At 37.8% G+C, this 21,495-nt stretch overlaps 1 protein-coding gene across 1 annotated transcript in view; it reads right to left on the reverse strand.

Annotated features, from left to right (window-relative positions):
- Nucleotides 1–1,524: 1,524 nt before the first annotated feature.
- AP-2alpha (adaptor protein complex 2, subunit alpha) overlaps nt 1,525–21,495 on the reverse strand; it is a 40,567-nt gene continuing 20,596 nt past the window's right edge. The window contains exons 2-20 of the mRNA XM_070142825.1: nt 19,948–20,027; nt 19,516–19,727; nt 19,020–19,213; nt 18,649–18,880; nt 18,055–18,246; nt 14,737–14,804; nt 14,173–14,341; nt 12,939–13,076; nt 12,475–12,657; nt 12,106–12,237; nt 11,794–11,991; nt 11,196–11,366; nt 10,951–11,029; nt 10,612–10,744; nt 9,609–9,738; nt 8,041–8,179; nt 7,573–7,717; nt 6,239–6,443; nt 1,525–5,665 (exon numbers count right to left, since the gene is read on the reverse strand). Coding sequence (XP_069998926.1) covers nt 5,588–5,665; nt 6,239–6,443; nt 7,573–7,717; nt 8,041–8,179; nt 9,609–9,738; nt 10,612–10,744; nt 10,951–11,029; nt 11,196–11,366; nt 11,794–11,991; nt 12,106–12,237; nt 12,475–12,657; nt 12,939–13,076; nt 14,173–14,341; nt 14,737–14,804; nt 18,055–18,246; nt 18,649–18,880; nt 19,020–19,213; nt 19,516–19,727; nt 19,948–20,027 — 2,878 coding nt within the window. The 3' untranslated portion in view covers nt 1,525–5,587. The remainder of the gene's footprint in view (nt 5,666–6,238; nt 6,444–7,572; nt 7,718–8,040; nt 8,180–9,608; nt 9,739–10,611; nt 10,745–10,950; nt 11,030–11,195; nt 11,367–11,793; nt 11,992–12,105; nt 12,238–12,474; nt 12,658–12,938; nt 13,077–14,172; nt 14,342–14,736; nt 14,805–18,054; nt 18,247–18,648; nt 18,881–19,019; nt 19,214–19,515; nt 19,728–19,947; nt 20,028–21,495) is intronic.

Raw genomic sequence — 21,495 nt, forward strand, 5'->3', positions numbered from 1 at the left:
ACTTTACTTTGACACGTTTATTGAGACATAAGTAAAATTAGATTTCAAAAGGATGAGGTAACTTAGGTTATCCTCACCCTTACTTAATAAGTCCATGTGCGGGCTCACAGATCTACTACGAACTGGGAGTACCAAGTATTTGCATTTATTTGGAATACTAGGAATGTTTTGTAGTTTCGGTTTCTAAAGAATATGGTTTTATTATTGCATATGGTTACTCTGATCATCTTTATTGCTTTCATCACCCACCATTATTTGAATTTTGTTATGACACCTGAACCCAGATCGAAAGGTATGGTTATCCTAAGTGGAAAAGCACTTTCTCAGTGAAATTACTATTATTTGGCTTGAAGCAGAGTAATTTCTAGTTTGCTCTTCCGTCATCTGATACATAAAAACCCTTTTCATCATCTTTTGGGTGGTAGCTAATCTTTTCGTAGGTACTGTGGGGTTAATGCACTCATGGTAATGAAAAGTGGACTTCCTATCACTTAAAATTGGTCCTTTTCTTGCATGGAATACCAAAATTTCCTCCATGTTCGCTTTTTGTCATATTGCTTTATTTCTGCTTTGGCAAGTGTGCGTTTTTTCCTAAAGGTTTATGGCGCTTTAGAGATCAGTCCGTGGTAGCCAAGTAATTTGTTATAATATATCGTTGTTCTTATAAACGGATCAACTGATGTGGAAAGCATACTTCACTCTTCGCGATAAGGTTTTAAGGATAAACATTTTCAGGAACCAAATGTAAAAAGATGTTAAATAACTAAGTCCGAAGACTCAGTTTTGTCAACTATTAGATCATGTTGAAAATGGAGTGTGTCAGTCAGTCAAAGAACGAATATGAATGTTTTACTTAATCCTTGAATTACTCTTATTCCTGCATTTTTAAATACTAGATTTCCCCTACAAGGTGCTGTATCTTTATGCATTTGATTATCTTGTTGCATTTCATGTGTTTAAATCCAGCTTATGTGTGTGGCATAATGTGATCTATGTAAAGAAATGTTTTAATTTTATTTTAGGATTCGGGACACCTATTTCCTGCATTACCTGGTATGTCAAGAAGGGTGAGTGGGATGCAGTTCTGGTCCCCATTTCTCTTTTCATTTTGGGAAACTTTGACCCAACAATTTCTGCAGTATAGATATTATTTTCTTTTCAGTGAGAGATATACTGCATTGTAGATTTTCTTTGTGATGTATCCTTTTTTGCAAAATGATGGATTTATAATATAAAGAAATATGCAGTCAATACAAAAGTAAGCTTGTGTTTTGTGATACAGATTGGGTGTATGGCATTGGCCTGTTTGTGTCCACAACAGGACTTTCAGAGAAACTGTTAAAAAACAACTTATATGCATATTGAATTATGTTAGGAATGTTAGGAGTTCAGGAATTATAAAAAAGTGTGATCTTCCTCATCTCCAATTAATCTTCTTTAGTAATATTCTATTTTGGCTCTTGACATTTTTTAAATACTTTAATACACCTATCTTTTCTTCCAGTTACATAAAAATAATAAATATTTCAATATACACATTTATTTACCGTTCACTTACAATAATTTCAATATGGAACACATTTAGGGCTCATGGGAAATCCCAAAGAAACAAATGACAATGCAGAATAACAACACGTTCTTTGAAGTCCTGTCATCAAGGAACAATATATTATAACAATTATATTCAAATTATTTTACATACCATAAGTGCAAACTATTTCCCTCACAACTGCTTAGTCTAAAACTCAGTTTCAAATGTTAACTTCCTTAGCAGTATTTTACGGAAGTAAAATACTGATAAAAGAAAAATCTACAACAGAAATGGAGAGAAAAAAGAGAAGTACATGGTACATGTTTCCTTGGGCTTTTCCACCAGTCACATCCCGTCGTGGCTGTATCAAATGCTTCTTGGTTCTCAAGTCTACAATGATCTCCCTTCTGTACTGGAAGGGTAAGCTTTTAAGTTCTCCATTTCAAAGTTTTTCCATTTATCCACAAATAACACACCATTATCAAAGAGCTCTGCTACAACATATTGTCCCCATTTCTCCTTTCACAAACCTGAATGATGTGGTTGTTAAAGAGTAGTGTCACATGAATAAAATTGGAAGGAAAAAATATCAAGTTTAAATCTTACCCAACCAGTTATGTCTCCCAACTGCTTGTTTTTTTGTAGGATCCCATATTTTAATTGATCATTTCTAATTTGTTCTGTTCTGGTTGTCACTTAGAGTTTGTGCAGGCAGTTGCATGTGTTGGCTGCTGCGTACATGAAAACAACCCCTTAGATGCTTTTTACAATGTACTTAAAGGGGGTGGACTTAAAATTCCAATTGAGTAATGGCTGACACTTGTCTCACACCTACTCTACGTATACCGACACAACAGACTTCAACAACATGAGTAACAATTCATCAACCTCCTTGTTTGAGATTACGTCTGCGACATTCTGTCTGAGCTGCATGTAAGGCATAACTGTAGAATACCTTACTGCTCTGAAATTCACCTAAAATCAACTTCAAATATATATATATATATCTAAATTTAAGACTCAAAAATAAATGGCTGTCACAAAAGAAGGGGCAAAGGGGATAGGAGGGGAAGGGAAGGATGGGCACAAGAGGGGAAAGAAGGGCTTTGAAAGTTAACAGCACTGTTTTTTTTTTTTTTTTTAACTGTTTTAGAATTTGCAAATATAGATGCCTCATTTACAAGCACTAGCAAAAATCCCAAAAAGCAAAATTCTACATCAAGCAAAATGATAAACCTGCTACATGCCCAAATGGAATGTTTCAAGTAAGTCTTTATATAAAACTCCCAAGCTATAAGCTTAGGCATGGGAAGAGGGGACATGTAGCCAAAAGGGGGGTGCAAGTTCAGCTGACTAGGCTGGTGCTGTAATCTATGAAGGAAATGACAGAATTTCAGACTAAAACACGCTGTTAACTCTTTGCCCTCCTTGAAAAACAATGGTATAAACTCTAGGCCTTGCTTGGAAAAACAAAGGCTTAGTGCAAACACCACCTTATATCCCCATTCCGAAATATCACTGGCTCTGGTCTTTTGTGATTCCATTAACATACTACAAAACCTCACAGGACATCTGATTATATTTAATTTAAATTTCTCTTATTTTACTAGTACCTCTCTAAACACATATCTTTAACCAGTTGATATTATAATATTTACAATTTACAATTTTATAGTACTTACAGCAAGAATTACAAAGCTGCAAATCAGACACACACCTGCAGTCATGCAGAAACACATACATACACATGCACACGGACACAGCTTTGTATTACCATAATCTATGAGCTTGTCTTTAATTCAGTAAATTGAAAAGCAAATATATGCAATCTGCAGGCTTTTCAAAATTTCTACACCTCCCCAGATGCAAGGCAAAAGTGACAAACTCTAAGCCCCATGATATTGGTCATGCATGATGACATACAGAAATGCTAATAACACTTGCAAGGATATGGTGACATCTGTTAAAAGATCCGAGTATGGTAAGAGACCACAACATGACAGTGAGGTTACAACCAGCTGTTCGACCTGTACAGTGTAAATATGGAGCAAGGTAAGAAGAGTTTCCGAGTCTATCCCATGCATCACCTTAACAAATTTTGCATTCCTTTCTCAATGACTCCTGCCATGCTAATAAACTAATACATTTATACCAAGTTTTCATTTTGCCATTAAAAAGTCAGCAAAGAGCAGAGCAAAAACCGGTCTTTCAAAGACGGCTACAATTTATTCCCTAATCTGATGATGAACTGGAATATTTGCATATCTTTGACACTTCAACCCAAACAAATTTAACAACTCACTGGGAATTAAAAAAAGGTAAAAGGAAAAATGCTACCGAAGAATCAGTCTAAAATGACACCATTTAAAGCTCTCATGTCTCAGAGTACAGGCAGAGCATCTTAAGAGCACAGATGATTATCTGACAGATATAGGTTTGGGTTGGTGGTGGGACTGTATGTAAGCCCAAGGCTGCTGGATTATCTGCAAGGCATCATTGAAAACGAACGCACAATTCACGGTGCATTGTGAACCCCACAAATTTTTTGCCTCTGATCATGTCGTACACATAATGCCAAGGTGGGATCATGTGGCCAACTATGGTGAACTTGGAAAAATATTCAACTCCCATAAACCCTAAAGAAATCCTTTACCAGTAACTTATCCTGCATTACTGAGGTGCACAAAGCATCCTCTCTTTCTATCATTAAGAGATTTATAAATTCAAGCTGTGTTTTAGGAAAACTCCAGACAAATGTAATCTTTCTCACCTCAAAGAAAAAAAGCCCTACTGCTGCTGTGAAAATACAAAACTGACAAGTAATATGTGAAGACGATAGTTCAAGAGGATCTGTCAGGTCTGGGAAGAACTCTAACCTAAAAAATAATATCTATACATCTGACCAGTGTCTGCATATAATGCAAAACATGTCTTTGCTGCCTGATAACTCAACTAGAACCAAGTCAGGGCATAATTACATTTTGTAAAAGTCTATAATAATAACTTACTTTAGCAAGTGCTCTATACAATTATGATTTCTGAATATCCTTTCAAGTATTTCTGTCTATCTTACAAGTAAATGTATTCACATATGAGGAATGAAATGGAGCCACTGGTACATAGGTTCCTGGACATCGAGCAACAGGATGCCATATCGGACCAATGATAGGCACATAAAATTCTGCCAAGATCTCTGACGGATTCCCATAAAAAAAAGAAAGAAAAAAAATAATGTGGAATCTGGCTTACAACAGGCAAGCTATTCTATTGGAGAAGTGCATGAGTAGCTATCCTGCCAATAATTTTCAGAATAATGGGAAGGTAGGCGAATGAAGCATATCATTGCAACAGACTTCATAATCCATATTTCGTTGCCCCATTATTACCAAAATGTGAAAATACTAGAAATATTTCTTTAGCAATTCCCTAGTAAATCTGCAAACTATTCTGATACACATCTCATAGGACTTTTTGCGACATTCCTTCACTCTTTTCCTCCCACATTCATAACATATGTTTTGTGTTCTATGAAACCATAATTTTTTTTCCCAATTTCTTTAATAGTTTAAGCAGTGACTTGCATTATGCTTAAATGTCACAATACCAGAAGCTCTAACATGGACAGTACAAGTGCATGATATGTCCTGGCCAAAAGCTGGTGGCTTCCATAATCAATGGTAAGTTACCATGTCTCAAAAACAAAACCTTCTCGAAGAAAAACTAATGATGATGATGATGATAACCTAAATGAATGGCCAATAACCATATTACAGGGCAAGAACTCCAAAAAAAAATAATAATAATAATAAATAAAATAAAGGACTAAACTGAACAAAATAAAGATAACAATAAATACTGAAAATCTCTTCTCTATCCCTCTATCTCATGGCAGCTTTCCCGATACACTACCTTTTCGACAACACTAAATGACATACCAACTAGGGGAATTTTCCCCACAATGCAATTTATCAATATTATGACATGATCATCTGATAGTGTTTCGATGTTGCCTCATGATAGATGTTAGCTTGGCTCTGACACTGTCAGAGTCGAATGTTAGAACTGCTCAGCTAATAATTCCGCTAGAATTCCTGAAGTTGACTCCTTGCTGGCACGGATGGTTAATCGGTACATCTGTGAAAGCAAGAAGACTTACTTATTATTATTATTCTCAGTCTGTCACACCTATTTTCAATTAACAGACAAATGACACAAATATACAGCTAAGGAGGGAGGGAGGGGGAGAGAGAGAGAGAGAGGGGGGGAGAGGGAGGGGTGGGGGGGAGAGGGAGGGGTGGGGGGGAGAGGGAGGGGTGGGGGGGAGAGGGAGGGGTGGGGGGGAGAGGGAGGGGTGGGGGGGAGAGGGAGGGGTGGGGGGGAGAGGGAGGGGTGGTGGGGAGAGGGGGGAGGGGGAGGGAGAGGGGGGAGGGGGAGGGAGAGGGGGGAGGGGGAGGGAGAGGGGGGAGGGGGAGGGAGAGGGGGAGGGAGGGAGGGAGGGAGGGAGGGAGGGAGAGAGGGAGAGAGGGAGAGAGGGAGAGAGGGAGAGAGGGAGAGAGGGAGAGAGGGAGAGGGAGGGAGGGAGAGAGAGAGCGAGAGAGAAAGAGAGAGAGAGACGAGACAGTGAGAGAGAGAGAGAGAGAGAGAGAGAGAGAGAGAGAGAGAGAGAGAGAGAGAGAGAGAGATGATTCAGTTCCAGAGCTGACTGACCTGAGCTTGGCGGTTTGGTTCAAGACGAAGAAGGCAGCCAATCTGTTGGGTTCGTGTGTGAATAATAGCAGCACACACAAAGTTCTCTGGGTTCGGGTCAATACCTTCAAGCAGTTGCATGCCGAAGCCCAAAAGTTTAGTCTTAATGGCCGCAGTCTCCATGGCTCCTGAACACTTGAAAATTTTTTGAGCCTCTTGCGAAGGTCTGGGGGTAAAATGGTTATATTTTCATAAAAAGAAAGCACAAAAGCTACATAAATATTTTTCATGCTTCAATACTAGTGACAGGTATAGAAAAAAAAAAAATCCATTTGTTCATGCTATACTATAAACAATCTATTTCTACACTGTCTTCACAGTGAAAATTTATCTTGTACAACAACTGAGGCCCTCTACTCCAAACAGAGAATTCATCATACCAATCTACGCTATTATTCTTCATACATCTCAATTCTAACACCCTGAATAATGTCATTATGTAAGTCTATAGTCTTTTTATCTTTATAAAAGTAGAATAAACATGGGCAAAAAAATTCTTTTTAAATGGGGGGGGGGGGGAGTAGGTTATAGTTTTCTAAACTTTGCCAGTCTCCTGACATTTTTCATTTTGGTGTGAATCCCCTGCCTAATGCCAAGTAAATTGGCATTTCTTATTTACAGTATCGAGGAGACAGTAAGGGTCTCTATTCTAAATAAATAGACAAATACTCATTTTACTAGGTTTCCCATCCTCAAGCTTGAATACCTATTTTACTAGCTGATTATTTACTAGTTTCTTTTAATGTAAAGAGGCCTTCTGTTAAGAATTAAAAAGGCAAAAATCCCTTGGTTGTAAATCAGCTTTTATCAAACATCACAATCAAAAAAAGAATTGTGGTGCTCCTTGTTGAATTGAGGTAAGTAAAGTGACAGGTCAATTTTGATATAATACTTTTAACTTGGCTGACTACCTATGTATTCTAAGAAAAAATATTCAAGGCCAATATTCTGAGTTAGTAGAATGGAAGAAGGTGTTGACTCAGCTGCAATATCAGCCTCTGGGTGGTGGCAAGGCAAAGGAGCCGAGCGTCAAGTTAGGTGACAAATCAATCACAGCTCGAGTCATGCAACCTTCCCAAATAACCCATGGAGAAAACATTACTCATTACTCTCCCTCTTCTTCTCCTGTTGGGTTCTTTGTTTCCTCTAGCTAACATTTCGTCTTACTCTCACATTTTACTGACCACCTAGAGCCAAAAACTTCTTTGTTTTCATGTGCAAATCACTTATCTTGTGCTTGTAGGAAGAACTACAATGAAAATTAAACTAATTCTTGCCAAAAGGATAACACTTACGCGCTCAGGTTCTTCCAACGTGCAAAGAAAGATTCCCCATTCATGTCTGTTGGCTCAAAGAACTTGTTGATTGATAGTGGAAGATGAAGAGCCAGACGTTGTGGGACGTTTGCATATGTAAAGCTAACAATTAAATCGGGTAGACCTGTAATGAAGAAAACGATAACCTGTTATGTAAATTATCATCATCAATATAATTTTTATAATTATAATAATAATTATTATCATTATTATTAGAAGCAGCAGCAGCAATATCAAACTATTATAACAGATTTCTCTATTTGATGAAAATAAAAGAGCTCCTATATACTTTCAGCAAAAACTGAAAGAATACATGATGAATAATTCTACAACACTTGTAGTTTTAAAACATTTGTAGCCACATCATCAAATTCACTAACACAAAACACAATTCTTGAAACCTTTTAAGAAGCAAAAGAAAGAAGAGAGAAAAAGAAAGGAACTTACCGGTGAAGTCTTCAACACATTCACAATTAACAAGTTGTTGGACCTGAGCTCCTGCATCAATAGTTGGTTCTACTGGCTTCACCTGCACTGTCACCTTGCCTTGCTGTGCCAAACCCACAGACACACTTGGACAAAAGGCCTGATAACAAGGAAAGGCAATATAGGTAAACAACAATCACTTGTGAAAGATGATAAAAGAAAGTTGGGCATTATGGAGAGAAGAGAGAAGAGGGGAAGGTGATGGGAGGGAGAAGGAAGAAGAAAGGGGAGGGGGAGGCAGAAAGGGAGGAGGAGGATTGGAAGGGGAGGGAGGGAGGGAGGGAGGAGGAGGATTGGAAGGGAAGTGAGGGAGGGAGAGAGGGAGAGAGAGACTGAGTGAGTGAGTGAGACTGAGTGTGAGTGAGTGAATGAGTGAGAATGAGTGTGAGTGAGTGAAAGTGTGAGTGAGAGTGAGTGAGTGAGACTGAGTGTGAGTGCGTGAGTGAGACTGCGTGTGAGTGAGTGAGTGAGACTGAGTGTGAGTGAGTGAAAGTGTGAGTGAGTGAGTGTGTAAGTGAGTGAGTGAGTGAGTGAGTGAGTGAGTGAGTGAGTAAGTGTGAGTGAGTGAGAGTGTGAGTGAGTGAGAAAGTGTGAGTGAGTGAGTGAGAAAGTGTGAGTGAGTGAGTGAGTGAGTGAGAAAGTGTGAGTGAGTGACTGTGAGTGAGTGAGTGAGAAAGTGTGAGTGAGTAAGTGTGAGTGAGTGAGTGAGAAAGTGAGTGAGTGAGAGAGTGAGTGAGTGAGTGAGTGAGTGAGAGTGTGAGTGAGAAAGTGTGAGTGAGTGAGTGTGAGTGTATTTTAAAAATGCCTGAGGAAGAATGAAAGATAAGAAGCTACAGTTCTGAACCAAGAGAAAGTATGAAGGGAGGAGGGACAAATGAATAATACTAATAACAATTTTAGTCATCACTCATTGCTACAACTATGAACTCGTCTAACTGCCACGATCACTGTGAAGATAAAACAAAAATAATTCTTCAGCCAAGGTGATTTTCTGAATGAATTTGTAACTTATCACTCTCTCTGAATTGATCACTGAACAACTGACTGTGTAACCAGTGGCAGGGACTGTGTGGCACCACCGCTAGCTTGGTTTCCACAGAAATATAATATCTGAGTATACCCTAAACTTTCCATTCACATACACTGATCTTAATGTAATGAATGGATCATGAGAAAAGTAATTAGGAGTTGACTGAAATGCAAACTTGAGAAGAAATATACTCTTACTCACATCATGACTCAAATTTAATCAATAATATGAGAAGCACAATTACTAATTAATGAAAACTGTAAACTTGATAAGAAATAATAATAATCAAACTAAGCCAAATATCACCAATTATCCACCATGAAACAGCCCTGATAGCATTAGGATTTAACCCAGGGAAGGGGTGGGGTCTCCTATTTTACAGACTGAACAGACTATAAATAGTGCATACCACAGCTAAAAAAAACTCCACAGCCCTTCAAAATTGTTATGAGGGAATATGAGGCAGTTTGTGAGAGAAACACAGAATACAGAAACATACCTGCAATGGCATTGAAGTCTTGTTGCCATAGAATATGCCAATCCTACCAAGGTTTTGTCTAAACTCGGACTTTATACCAATTTGTATTATATCGTTCTCATACAAAACTCCATTGTTTTTACAAACAAATCTGTAAGCAAAGAAATTTTTATCTTAAACATCTGGTCTTATCTTTTTTTTTAATATGTACAAACACATAAAAAATAACTGGTAAAAAGTTGATACATTTGTCAACATTGTAAATATCCTACACTCATATTCACAAAAAAATATCATAATCTCATAAAAAGTAGTTATACAACATAAAAAAGTTTATATCAAAGTTTGAAAAGGCATCTTACTCAAAATATCCATCAAATCTTTATGTGACCACATGGATAAAACTGGGTATTCTCCCTAGTCACTTCTAACTACAAAAACTCAATTAGTAATTACTGATATTCTTTCTAGAAAGAGAAATCTTGGAAAAAATCTCAACTTGATGCCCACTGAGCTATGTACTGATTCCGTAAACAAACATATCATGCTGTATCCTCAATTCTCCAGCAGATGTTTAAGCATTGTTTGATGATAAAGTTTGATTTTTCCTATTTATTACAGTATTTGAAGTATTGTGGTTTGTTCCATGTATTTCTCTTTCAAAACATGACAGAAAAGCAAACTGTAGGATCAGCAATTGGAGAAACTTTTTGTGGTGAGTGCTTGGAGTTAAGTGTATGAAAGTTGTGTTTGTACTGAAGATGTACACTAACTAATCCAATGGAACAATTATTTGCAAAGTACTTTCAAGTATCTAGAGACAATCTAAATGATCTAGAAGACATGTGCCTAGCTTATATGTAAATGCTGTAGTATTTTTTTTTTGTATGCCTAGGAGCTTTTGGCACCTGCATTCCTGCAACCAAACCCCAGTGTATGTGGTGGGCTGACGATATCTCCTTTTTCATTACTGTATTCAATATGGATTATAAAAGAATTCTGATCTAAAAAGAGAAGTACTCACTTCTTAATATTGTCAGTTGCTCCCGATGTAGAGGCTGGTGATGGCGCTGCTGTCCCATTGTGAGTGTTTGTATTGCTTCCACCACCACTGCCGCCACCTCCATACAGGTCCCCTAACACGTCAACCAATACCCCTGTTGACAGATTTATGTTTCTAATGGCTTGCATAAAGATTTAATTCACAAGTTTTGTTGTTTTAAGAACTAGGGGCAAAAGTGTATTCAACTACAATCTTTAATCATCATACTAGTCACACTATAATGAGAAATAATAAGAAATATACCGTGTAAAACTAAACATGACAGAGATAGTAGGTGCTTAGACCTATAATGGAACTTACCAGTGTTACTCTGAGTATTATTTTGGTTGGCAGGTGGAGTTGACAAGCCTAGTAAATCAGCTGATGTTGAATTGTTCATCTGTAAATTAAGGTGATGATAAAATAAATACAGAAAAAAGGACCTTATACTGTGTGTCCCTATTTTCAATTTCTCCATATTGACCTTATTTGGTACCTCCCAAGTATCTATATTCATAATTAAACATCTGTCATCATGGAAAACAATGACTACATGGAAAACCTACCTGTGCCGTCTGAGTCTTCTCAACTGCTGGCGCTGCATTGCCTTCCCGAGCCTGAACTCTTGCCTCCCTTTGAGCTTCCTGCGCAGACATTCTTCCACTCTTTTTCTTTAGCACCGCTAAGATGGAAGATTCCTTCTCCGTGAAAGGAGGCATTTCTTCTAATACTGTTGCCTGAAATTAGAGTCACCGGAAGTTACTAAATACATCCAATAACTTTTAAAAAACTGATACAAAAATATGGATTATGATCTTACCCTCAATCATCTAAAAGGAAAAACAAGAGTTGCAGTGCAGGAGATAGCATAAGGAGGAAGATGAGGAAGCCTAAAAGTAATGAAAAGGAGGAAAAGGAGGAAAAAGAGGAAAAGGAGGAGGAGGGGGCAAGGGGAGGGGAAGTATATATATAAAAAAAGGATGGCATAACACAATGACAAGTTGAACAAAACATAGGAATTAAGAGGTGGTCAAAGAAAACTTCATAACAGACAATGAAAAGAAAGTATCTCAAAGAAAAAGAATACAAAAATAAACAAAGTACAGAGAAGCATCATGATCCTCACCAAAAAATAAATGCATGCAAAAAATGCAGTATTCTCACCAGAACATCAGTTGTGGTAATGACTGACAAGTGCAGGTACTCCGAAGCCCTCTGTTGCAATTCTGCATCAGAGGAGCGGAGGTTGGAGTTCGACTTGAGGACATCTTGTATCTGCGTCTTGATCTCAGGGAAGAGGTTAATGAACTTGATGTAGGTGGTGAGGAGCAGTGCACGTGTTCCAGGGGAGCAGAGATGGTACTGCCGAGAGAAATGGCTGTTTTAGTACATCAATTCTCACAAAAAATATGAAGCCAACCTATCAATATGTGCAAATTCTTTCCAACCTTAGATATCTTCTATAAACCTTCTTACCTTTGAATGCAAAAGCTGGAACTGTACTGCTGGTGCTGATCTGGAGTCCCCTGCAATCAAGTTGCCAAACTCACCCAGGATGTAACCACCAACCTTCACCATATTCTCGTGACAAGCTGGGGCTTGTAATGCCTTTGAGAAAGAAAGATAAAATTAGAACAAGACTGAGAGTTTTAGGAACAAGTTTTTAAAAATCTGCAGTATTGCACTACTGCAACAACTGAGATAGCAGTCCAGATAAGTTACTGACACAAATTTCAATTAATGACTATTTCTACAAGGGTTTTATCAAAAGGAAAAATCATTCGTCTTCATTCAATTTAAAGACTATTCTCTCTCTCCTCACTTCCATTCCATAATAAAACTTACCTCAAAGACAGTTTTTGCAGCATAACCCTGAACATCCTCTCTGTTGACTACGATCTGTATAACACGGTACCAAACCTCTTCAGAAACGTAATCTCCAGCAATTCGGATGAGGTTTAAGATCACATCCACATACCACGTGTAGTCCTGTGCATATTTCTCTGCCAGGATAGCCACTTTCAGTACCTGAAAAAGAGAAAATAATTAATTCTATGATTCTTTGCTCTCTGTAACCATACTTTTTTTTACTCTAATTAAATCTACAAGAGTAGCATAATACCATAAAAATCATTTTGCACCACAAAATGACCTGAAACTATTAAAATATTCTTCTAATCACAATCAGTTTAAAAATTCCCAACTATAAATGTATTCCTCAAATTTTTAAAAATATTCTAAAATTCCCAATACACATTGTTCTGCAGAACATTTCCACTACATTTCCCTCAACAACACCAAGCTCTCACCATTTCCTCTCGGATAGAGTAGTCAGCTGTCTCCAAATAATTCAACATCTCCTGCACAATTTCTTCAGCATTGCTGCGATCACACATAGCGTAGAGAAGATCAACAGCTCTCTGTCGCACGCTTACATCACGCTCAGTCTGTAAAATTAATTAGGATATAATTAGGTACTTTATTTTGAAATAAATTTGCATCAGATCATGGTCCCTACTCTTAAAAAAACAGTAACATCAAGGTGAAAACAAGGAATCAAATGAAAATAAAAACAGGTAACAGACTGGTTGAAAAAAGAAACAAATAAAAGTAAAAACAAATAACTGACAGACTGATTTTATAAGTTGGCTATAATCTAGCCCTTGGATTCAGTTACTTCACAGTATATCCCAAAATATAGGCATTAGGCTTATGTGAGCAGCTGCTCTGATGGGTGTGCAGCTTGTAGGCCAGGCACATGCAAACACTCTTGTGCAGTAACTGAACTCTCCTTTGTAATAATACTTTCTCTTTTTATGCATAAGCATTTTTTTTTTTTTTTTTTTTTTTGCATTTTTCAGTGTCTATATCTACCATTTGATTTCTTTTATCCAGATGGTAATAGACTGTTTGCTTGTACAGACTCCATATCATCCCACTGGGTAGTCCATAACTCAGTGCAACAAAAATAAAATTATGTAACTTTTTTTTTTTGTAATATTCAGTTTTCTACAACACAAACTGAGCATGGACAAGGTCTCCCCTCTGGAGCTGGCACTCTTCCAGTTGTGGCTCAAGAACACTACATTCCACACTGGTTTCTCAATGGGAATAATGCAAAAGTCCTTCACTAAATGCCAAATGAGTCTAATGCACCTGTGGCGATTTTTTTCCATTACTCAGCCTTCAGCTAAAATGCTCACAACAGCAAGTACACGGCACCCGGCCCACAGTCAAATTTTCTAAAGACGGTATGTTAACGTCACCCACCCCTCAAGCCAAATGTTTTCATGAAATAATGGTCCTGTCATCTGGATTGAAAGGTTAACATATGGGAATACACCCGGCGGCAACGGGTTAATAAATTCTTGGTAGTTACACATATGAGCCCATACTCTATTTCAGGACTATTGAGAGAACAGTTGGCAACACAAAACTGAAACACCAATTTCAAGATAAAGCTAATGAAACTGGCATGCCTTACAAGTGAAAATTGAAAACAAGATATTTACCAAATGCTCTCTTGCATGGATAATTAATTACCTTTAGTGCATTAATGACAGTTTCTTGGTGCTTCTTGACAGCCTCATGGGAGAACTCAGAGGTGGCTAAGAGACACATGGTTTCCAAGGCCAGATACCGAAGGTTGGTCTCACGGTGAGAGAGGAATTGCCCCAGTTGGTTGCAGCCTCTCACTAGCAAGTTCGGCTCACTAAAACATAAAAGGTATTCTGCATAAGTCCACATCCATATGGCAAAGTCAGTAACACTATCAAAGAAATATTTCACAAGTTGACCCCTTTTTTGCACTTAGAATGTACTCATTTCAATTTATCTTCATCAATACAATAAAAAGTCTTCAAAAGTGACATCACGTCAAAAAGCTTTGTATCATTTTTGTTGATTTTTTTTATTTTTACTTAGAATGTATTCCTTTCAACATATCTTCATCACTACAATGAAGTCTTGAAAAGTGACAGCATATCAAAAATTGTCAATCATGCCATTTATTTCAGGTTGCTTACGTCAAAAGACAAATCAATATCTGTATTAAAAAAAAGCAATTCTAACGATAATGACATTAACAAAGTTAAAAGGAAAACCCACCTGTCTGAGTGAATGATTATGCTGATGGCTTCAAAGAGAACAGCATTTTTGGCATTTGAATGTTGCACCTGCAAAGATAATTACAATATATCATTAATTTTTTCACATGTCAAAGAGATACAATACAAATGTACATTACAACTGTATCTCGCATGCTCGATTACACCATTCTTTGTTAAAATTATGCTTATATATGCCTACACCACCTGGAAATTCCCATGCCATAGAAGCCGGTTTTGACTACTTGATGGCTTTCGGATAGAGTTTGGTTAGCCAAAGCAATGATCAGTTTTGAGGTTATAAGATTGGGAGGGAGGGAGGATAGGTAGATAAAGAGGTAGGTAGGAAGATAGGTAGGAGGGTAGGTAGATAGGTAGGAAGGTACATAAGAAGGTAGGAAGGTAGGTAGGTAGGCAAGTAGGAAGGTAGATAGGAAGGTAGGTAGGTAAGTAGGAAGGTAGCTAAGTAGGAAGGTAGGTAAGAAGAGAGGTAGGTAGGTAGGTAAAAAGAGAGGTAGGTAGGTAGGTAGGTAAGAAGAGAGGTAGGCAGGTAAGAACAGAGGTAGGTAGGTAAAAAGAGAGGTAGGCAGGTAAGAACAGAGGTAGGTAGGTAAGAAGAGAGGTAGGTAGGTAAGAAGAGAGGTAGGTAGGTAAGAAGACAGGTAGGTAGGTAAGAAGAGAGGTAAATAGGTAGGCAGGTAAGTAGTAAGGTAGGTAGGCAGGTAAGTAGTAAGGTAGGTAGGCAGGTAAGTAGTAAGGTAGGTAGGCAGGTAAGTAGTAAGGTAGGTAGGCAGGTAAGTAGTAAGGTAAGTAGTAAGGTAGGTAGGCAGGTAAGTAGTAAGGTAGGTAGGCAGGTAAGTAGTAAGGTAGGTAGGCAGGTAAGTAGTAAGGTAGGTAGGCAGGTAAGTAGTAAGGTAGGTAGGCAGGTAAGTAGTAAGGTAGGTAGGCAGGTAAGTAGTAAGATAGGTAGGTAAGTACTAAGGTAGGTAGGTAAGTAAGTAGGAAGGTAGGTAGGTTAGTAGGAAGGTAAGTAGGTTAGTAGGAAGGTAGCTAGGTAAGTAGCAAGGCAGGTAGGTAAGTAGTAAGGCAGGTAGGTAAGTAGCAAGGCAGGTAGGTAAGTAGGAAAGTAGGTAGGTAAGTAGGAAGGTAAGAAGGTGGGTGGATGGATGGATGGATGGATGGGTGGGTAGGTAGGTGGGTAGGCAGGTAGGTAGGTAAGTAGGTAGGTAGACAGGTAAGTAGGTAGGTAGGTCGGTAGATAAGTAGGTAGGTAGGTAGGTAGATAGGTAAGTAGGTAGGTAGGTAGGTAGGTAGGTAGGTAGGTAGGTAGGTAGGTAGGAAGGAAGGTAGGTAGGTAGGAAGGTAGGAAGGAAGGTAGGTAGGAAGGAAGGTAGGTAGGAAGGTAGGAAGGAAGGTAGGTAGGAAGGTAGGAAGGAAGGTAGGAAGGAAGACAGGAAGGTAGGCCTAGGCTGGCAGGTACAGGGTTCTTGCTGGTATTAGCTGATGAAATTAAAGACCTTTTTAAACTTTCTAAGACTTATACCAATTATTTTTCATGACCTGGAGCCACTTGTCACTGAATACACACTTCCTGTAATGCATAGGCCTACTTGTCACGTCGGTGACTAAGTAAAAAAAAAATTCATCCGAACATGATTTTTATGTAGACTCTGATAGATTGCGCACATTCCCCCGCCTCCCCTGGCCTATAAGTAAACAGTCACATCAATCAACAAAGGTCGAGATCTAATATTGTTGACAAATGATCCATTCAAGCCGTAAAGGGTGAATACCGACAGCATCCACCAGTAGCAGATGTACATTCATGTGAACAAAGATGTGCCTTGGGCAAATTTAAGACATCTTAAGATATGTTACATATAAAGCTCTGTTTTTTTAAGACTTTCTAAGGCCTTAAATTTCCCAAAAATTATTGAATGCATTTTAATACTTTCTAAGGATTGATAGGAACCCTGTAAAGAAGGTAAGTAGGTAGATAGGAAGGTAAGTAGGTAGGAAGATAATAGATAAATAGTTAGGTTGATTGGTTGGCTGTCAAGCAGGTATGTATACACACTGGTGTCAAGAGGGGTATAAGACAAAACTGTTGCTTAGCCACCAAGTATTGCAGGAGAGCCAATGACATGATAAAAAAGTCAGCTAATTTGTATCTAATGTAACATAATCAAAGGTTGACTATGGTAATGCATTGATATAATAAGATTCAATGGGTTACATGTCACTAATATAACCACCAGATAAATAACAGACTACAAACCTAAATAAAATAATATAGCATTCCATTACACAGGCCCATTTCTATACCAAACAGTGTCTGACAGTTTGTATTCAATTCATGTGTGCTCTTGAATGGATTACTTACTATATACACTATTTTCTAAAATCTTATTAATGAATAATAAATAGAGACAAATAATTATTGCTGCTATAATATTTTCTGAGATTCCTGTAAATTCATACATAAAAATGACCAGTTCATTGCACCTGACTAATTATAGCAAAACTTTTCTGTCCTGTACTACATCATGACAACACCACACTTTAAAATGATCCACACTAGCTTGGTGTCTGGACACTGTTTATCAGATGTCTTTATACAATTTCTAAAATTCTGTATTTGTGATGAAATGCTTAACACAGAAATGATTGCATACTTGCTTTATGGTATAAATATTGTAGATACAAAATGCTACGATTCTTATTTTTCCCATACAACCGGCAACAAGTGCATCACTTTTGTTGGCAAATATACATATAAGGGTAAAAGTGTAATCATGGGCTAAAATATAGGTGCAGGAAAAAGTGTAATGAGGACAAAGGTATACGTAAAGGTATGGGTATAAGTACAAGTATAGGCTTGGTATAAGTGCAGGCACAAGTATAACTGCAAACACAGGTAATGGAGTAGACATGAGCAAAGATGTAGGTGTTAGCATAGGAGAGTTGGTGTAAGGCGTACAGGTGTGGGAGGATGGCATAAGTGTGGATGTGTGTCTATGTAGGCATGTTCTTATTTATGTGTAAGCTTGTGTAGGTATCTGCATACACGTAGGAAAGCATATTCAAGTGTGTAGGTGTGAAAGTGAGAGCATGTTTTACTTTATATGTGTGCCACTTTGGTATAATTGCATGCAAGTGTGTAGGAGTGTAAGCAAAAGCATGTGAGTGCATGTGTGTCGGTGAGCACATGCGCATACGTGCGTTGGTGTGTTAGTGTTATATACCAAAGGGAATGAGTGTGTGTGAGCATGTGCATATAGGTGTGCTGGTGTGTTAGGGTTATAAGAGCTCTTCATACCTTTTTAGACTTTGGTGGTTCCTGTGCTTTATTGAGAATGGTATCAAGGCATTCATTGAGACGTCCCCTCACACCAGGGTCCTCTGGGGGCGGGTAGTGCTGGAGTAGACGCAGGAGCTTCACAGAGAGCCATGGGGCTGGTACAAAGTAATAGGTGTAGTCTTGCAGATCTGTGTAGCTTGCTGTCACTATCTGTGGTCAAAAAAGTTTTCTTCTTTTACCAATTCCATTAAAAAAAAGGAAAAAATATACATGTTTTGCAGCTGGATGAACAATTCTCTATATCAAATATACTGTGCAAAAGTTATTTTAGTATAGTATACAGATCACCATTCATAGTCTATACAATCTTGCACAAATCCTTAATTGCTCCTACAATGGCAGATTTTTTCCTTCAGTAAGTCCTAAAAATTTGTTAAAAATCATTGCTCAAAAAATATAATCAAACAAGATTGGTTTGCCTTTCATAGTAGCTATTTTCCCCCTTAAAAAAAAATTGAGGACTTGAAGGAATGTAAAACTATGAATGTATTTGTACTAAAAATTAAGTTGTTCATACAAAATCAATGCCAGAAACAACTTTCATATGCTTACCCTGGAAAGTCTTGATACTGCAAGGGAAACGCAACCCTTATACTCATCAGGATTCTTTTTAACAAGGGCCTCAATGAGAGAGCAGGCAGCTGTGACAACCCCCATGTGCTGGTCGTTCAGCAGGTGGATGATGCGTGACGTCCATTCTCCACCAGGTATGATCTCCTGTGTGGTTCGGAAGAGCCGCAATAGACAGAGGGCAGCGGACTGCTTGACAACATCCATGGTTTCTCTGCAAAGACAGAAATCAAATATAAAAGATAGTATAAACCTATAAGCAAGTATTAACGTGATCTCAGTCAATATAACACTATATATATTTCTTTGTAATAAGAGAGACTAATATTTGTATTTTGCTTCGAGAATCTTACCCTGACACAAGCAACTTTGGAATGTCTGTGCCAAATGCATCTGCCATCTCCTTGGAACCAATGTTTGCAATGCACTGCAATGCAAGGTTAACATGCACAGGGTTTCGGGAGCCCAGATCATTCTTGATGCTCTGCACAATAAGCTTGATAAGATCACTGTTTGTATTCACCAGAACAGAGATGAATAAATAACCCTGGAAAATAAATCAATACATAAGCAAAGGAATCTACACACATTCTTTTTTTTCTCCCTTCAAAGCTTGACAACCAAAATGTATGCTACACACTTTTCTATTATCATTTAAGAAAACATTACTCGCTTCAGGCTTAACGGTATGCGTTACATTACTTTTATGCACACATTACAGTCCAATGTGAACATACACACTAGCCTACGCGTATTCTGTAATGCACTAGCCTACACATATTCTGTACTGCACATTAAAACATCTCAGCCAGCACTGAAAAATCCATACTCTACTCTCATCACACTTACTATCTGTTTCTCTGTGTACTTGTTCGAAGAGAGAAGATTCACAGCTTCCATGTGGCCAAAATCGATGTCATGGCCCAGGAGGAATATGAACAGCAGCTTACATACATACTTCTTCTTCTGATAGCCGTCCAGCGTCTTGTCTCCTTTAAATTTGGAACGGATGTTTGCCAGTTCCTTGTTGATGCGCTTAACTTCCGCTTCTTTGCTTTTACCTAAAAATAACATTATGTCAGTTCATATGAATAAAATCTACAACAAAAATCTAACTTGAAAAGTTATTTCTAGTTTTTAATTTGCTCTTTCTGTTTTCAGCCTTTTTTTCTAGGCATTTTAAAATTCTTTTCAAGCTTAAAACTAATAGAAATTCTAAGGTTTTAGGTGGCAATATAAAGCAAAAACATTTTGGAACCCCATCAGACAATTTATGCTTACAGTTTCTAATATCTGAGATGAAGACCGCCAGGCCTCGCATCCCATCTCCACGTACAGCCGGCATTGTTGTTGCTTTGGATCTGAAATAGGGAAAAAAATAATGTACTTTCTACGTAGACATAATAACAAAATTGAGTGCTTTGAAATGATAAAAAAAGGAAAAAAGGGGAAGAGGAAAAAAGGGGGGGGGGCCCCCAAAGGGGGAAGAAAAAAAAGAAAAAGAAAGGAAAGGGGAAAAAGGAAAAAGAGAGAAAAAAAGGAAAAAAAACTAAAAAAGAAAAGAAAAAAAAGGAAAAAAAAAAAAAAAAAAAGAAAAAAGAGGGAGATGGGGGAAAAAGAGAAGGAAAAAAAAGAAAAAGAAAAAGGAAAAAAAAGAGAAAAAAGAACAGAGGGAAAGAGAGAAAAAGGAAAAAGGAGGAGGAAAAAAAAAAAAAAGAAAAAAGAGGCAAAGGAAGGAGGAGGGAGGAGGAAAAAAGAGAAGAAAAAAACAAAAAAAAAGAAGAGGGGGGGAAAAAAAAAGAAAAAAAGAAAAGAAGGAGGGGAAAAGAAAAGTGAAAAGAAAGAAGAAGAGAGAGAGAAAGAAGAGGAGAAAAGAAAAGAAGAAAAGAGAGAAGAAAAAAGAGAGAGACAGGGGAAGGAAGAGAAAGGGAGGGGAAAAAGAGAAAAAGAAAGAAGAAGAAAGGAGGAGAAGAAGAAAAAAAAAAGACAAAACAAAAAGAGGGAAAGAAAACAAACAAAAAAAAAAGAAGAAACGGGGACAAGGAAAAACAAAGAACAAAAGACAGAAGACAGAAGCCCCAGAGAGAAAAGACAGAGAGAGAGAGAGAGAGAGAAAAAAGAAGAGAGAGAGAGGGGAAGAAAAAGAAAAGAGAGAGAGAAAAGAAAAAGAAAAAGGGAAAAAGAAAAAAAGAAAAAAAAACAGAAAAAGAAAAGAAGAAGAAGAGAGAGAGAGAGAGAGAGAGAGAGAGAGAGAGAGAGAGAGAGAGAGAGAGAGAAGAGAAAAGGAAGAAAAAGGGAAAAAGAAAAAGAGAAAAAAGGGAAGGGGAAAAAGAGAGAGAGAGAGACAGAGAGGGAAACCAAAAGACAGAAAAAGAGAAGAAAAAGAGAAGAAAAAGAGACAAGAAGAGAAGAGAGAGAGAGAGAGAGAGAGAGAGAGAGAGAGAGAAAAGGAAAAAGAAGAAAAAAAAGAAGAAAAAGAAAAAGAGAGAGAGAGAGAGAGAGAGAGAAGAAAAAGGAGAAGAAAAAAGAGAAGACAGAAGAGAGAGAGAAAACAAAACAGAAGAGAGAGAAGAAAAAACGGGGCCCCAGAGAAAGAAAAACAAAAGAAGAGAGACAGAAAAGACAGAAAAAAGAAAGAGGAGAGAGAAGAGAAGAGAGAGAGAGAAAAGAAAAGAGAGAGGAAAAGGAGAGAGAGAAAAAAAGGGAGAAAAAAGAAAAAGAAAAAGAGAGAGCGAGAAAAAGACAGAGAGAGAAAAAGAAAAAGAGAGATAAAACAGACAAAAGAGAAAAGAGAAGGAAAAGGGGAAGAAAGGACAGAAGAGAGAGAAA

Source organism: Penaeus vannamei, chromosome 30, assembly GCF_042767895.1.
Source record: "Penaeus vannamei isolate JL-2024 chromosome 30, ASM4276789v1, whole genome shotgun sequence".
NCBI classification, from domain to species: domain Eukaryota; kingdom Metazoa; phylum Arthropoda; class Malacostraca; order Decapoda; family Penaeidae; genus Penaeus; species Penaeus vannamei.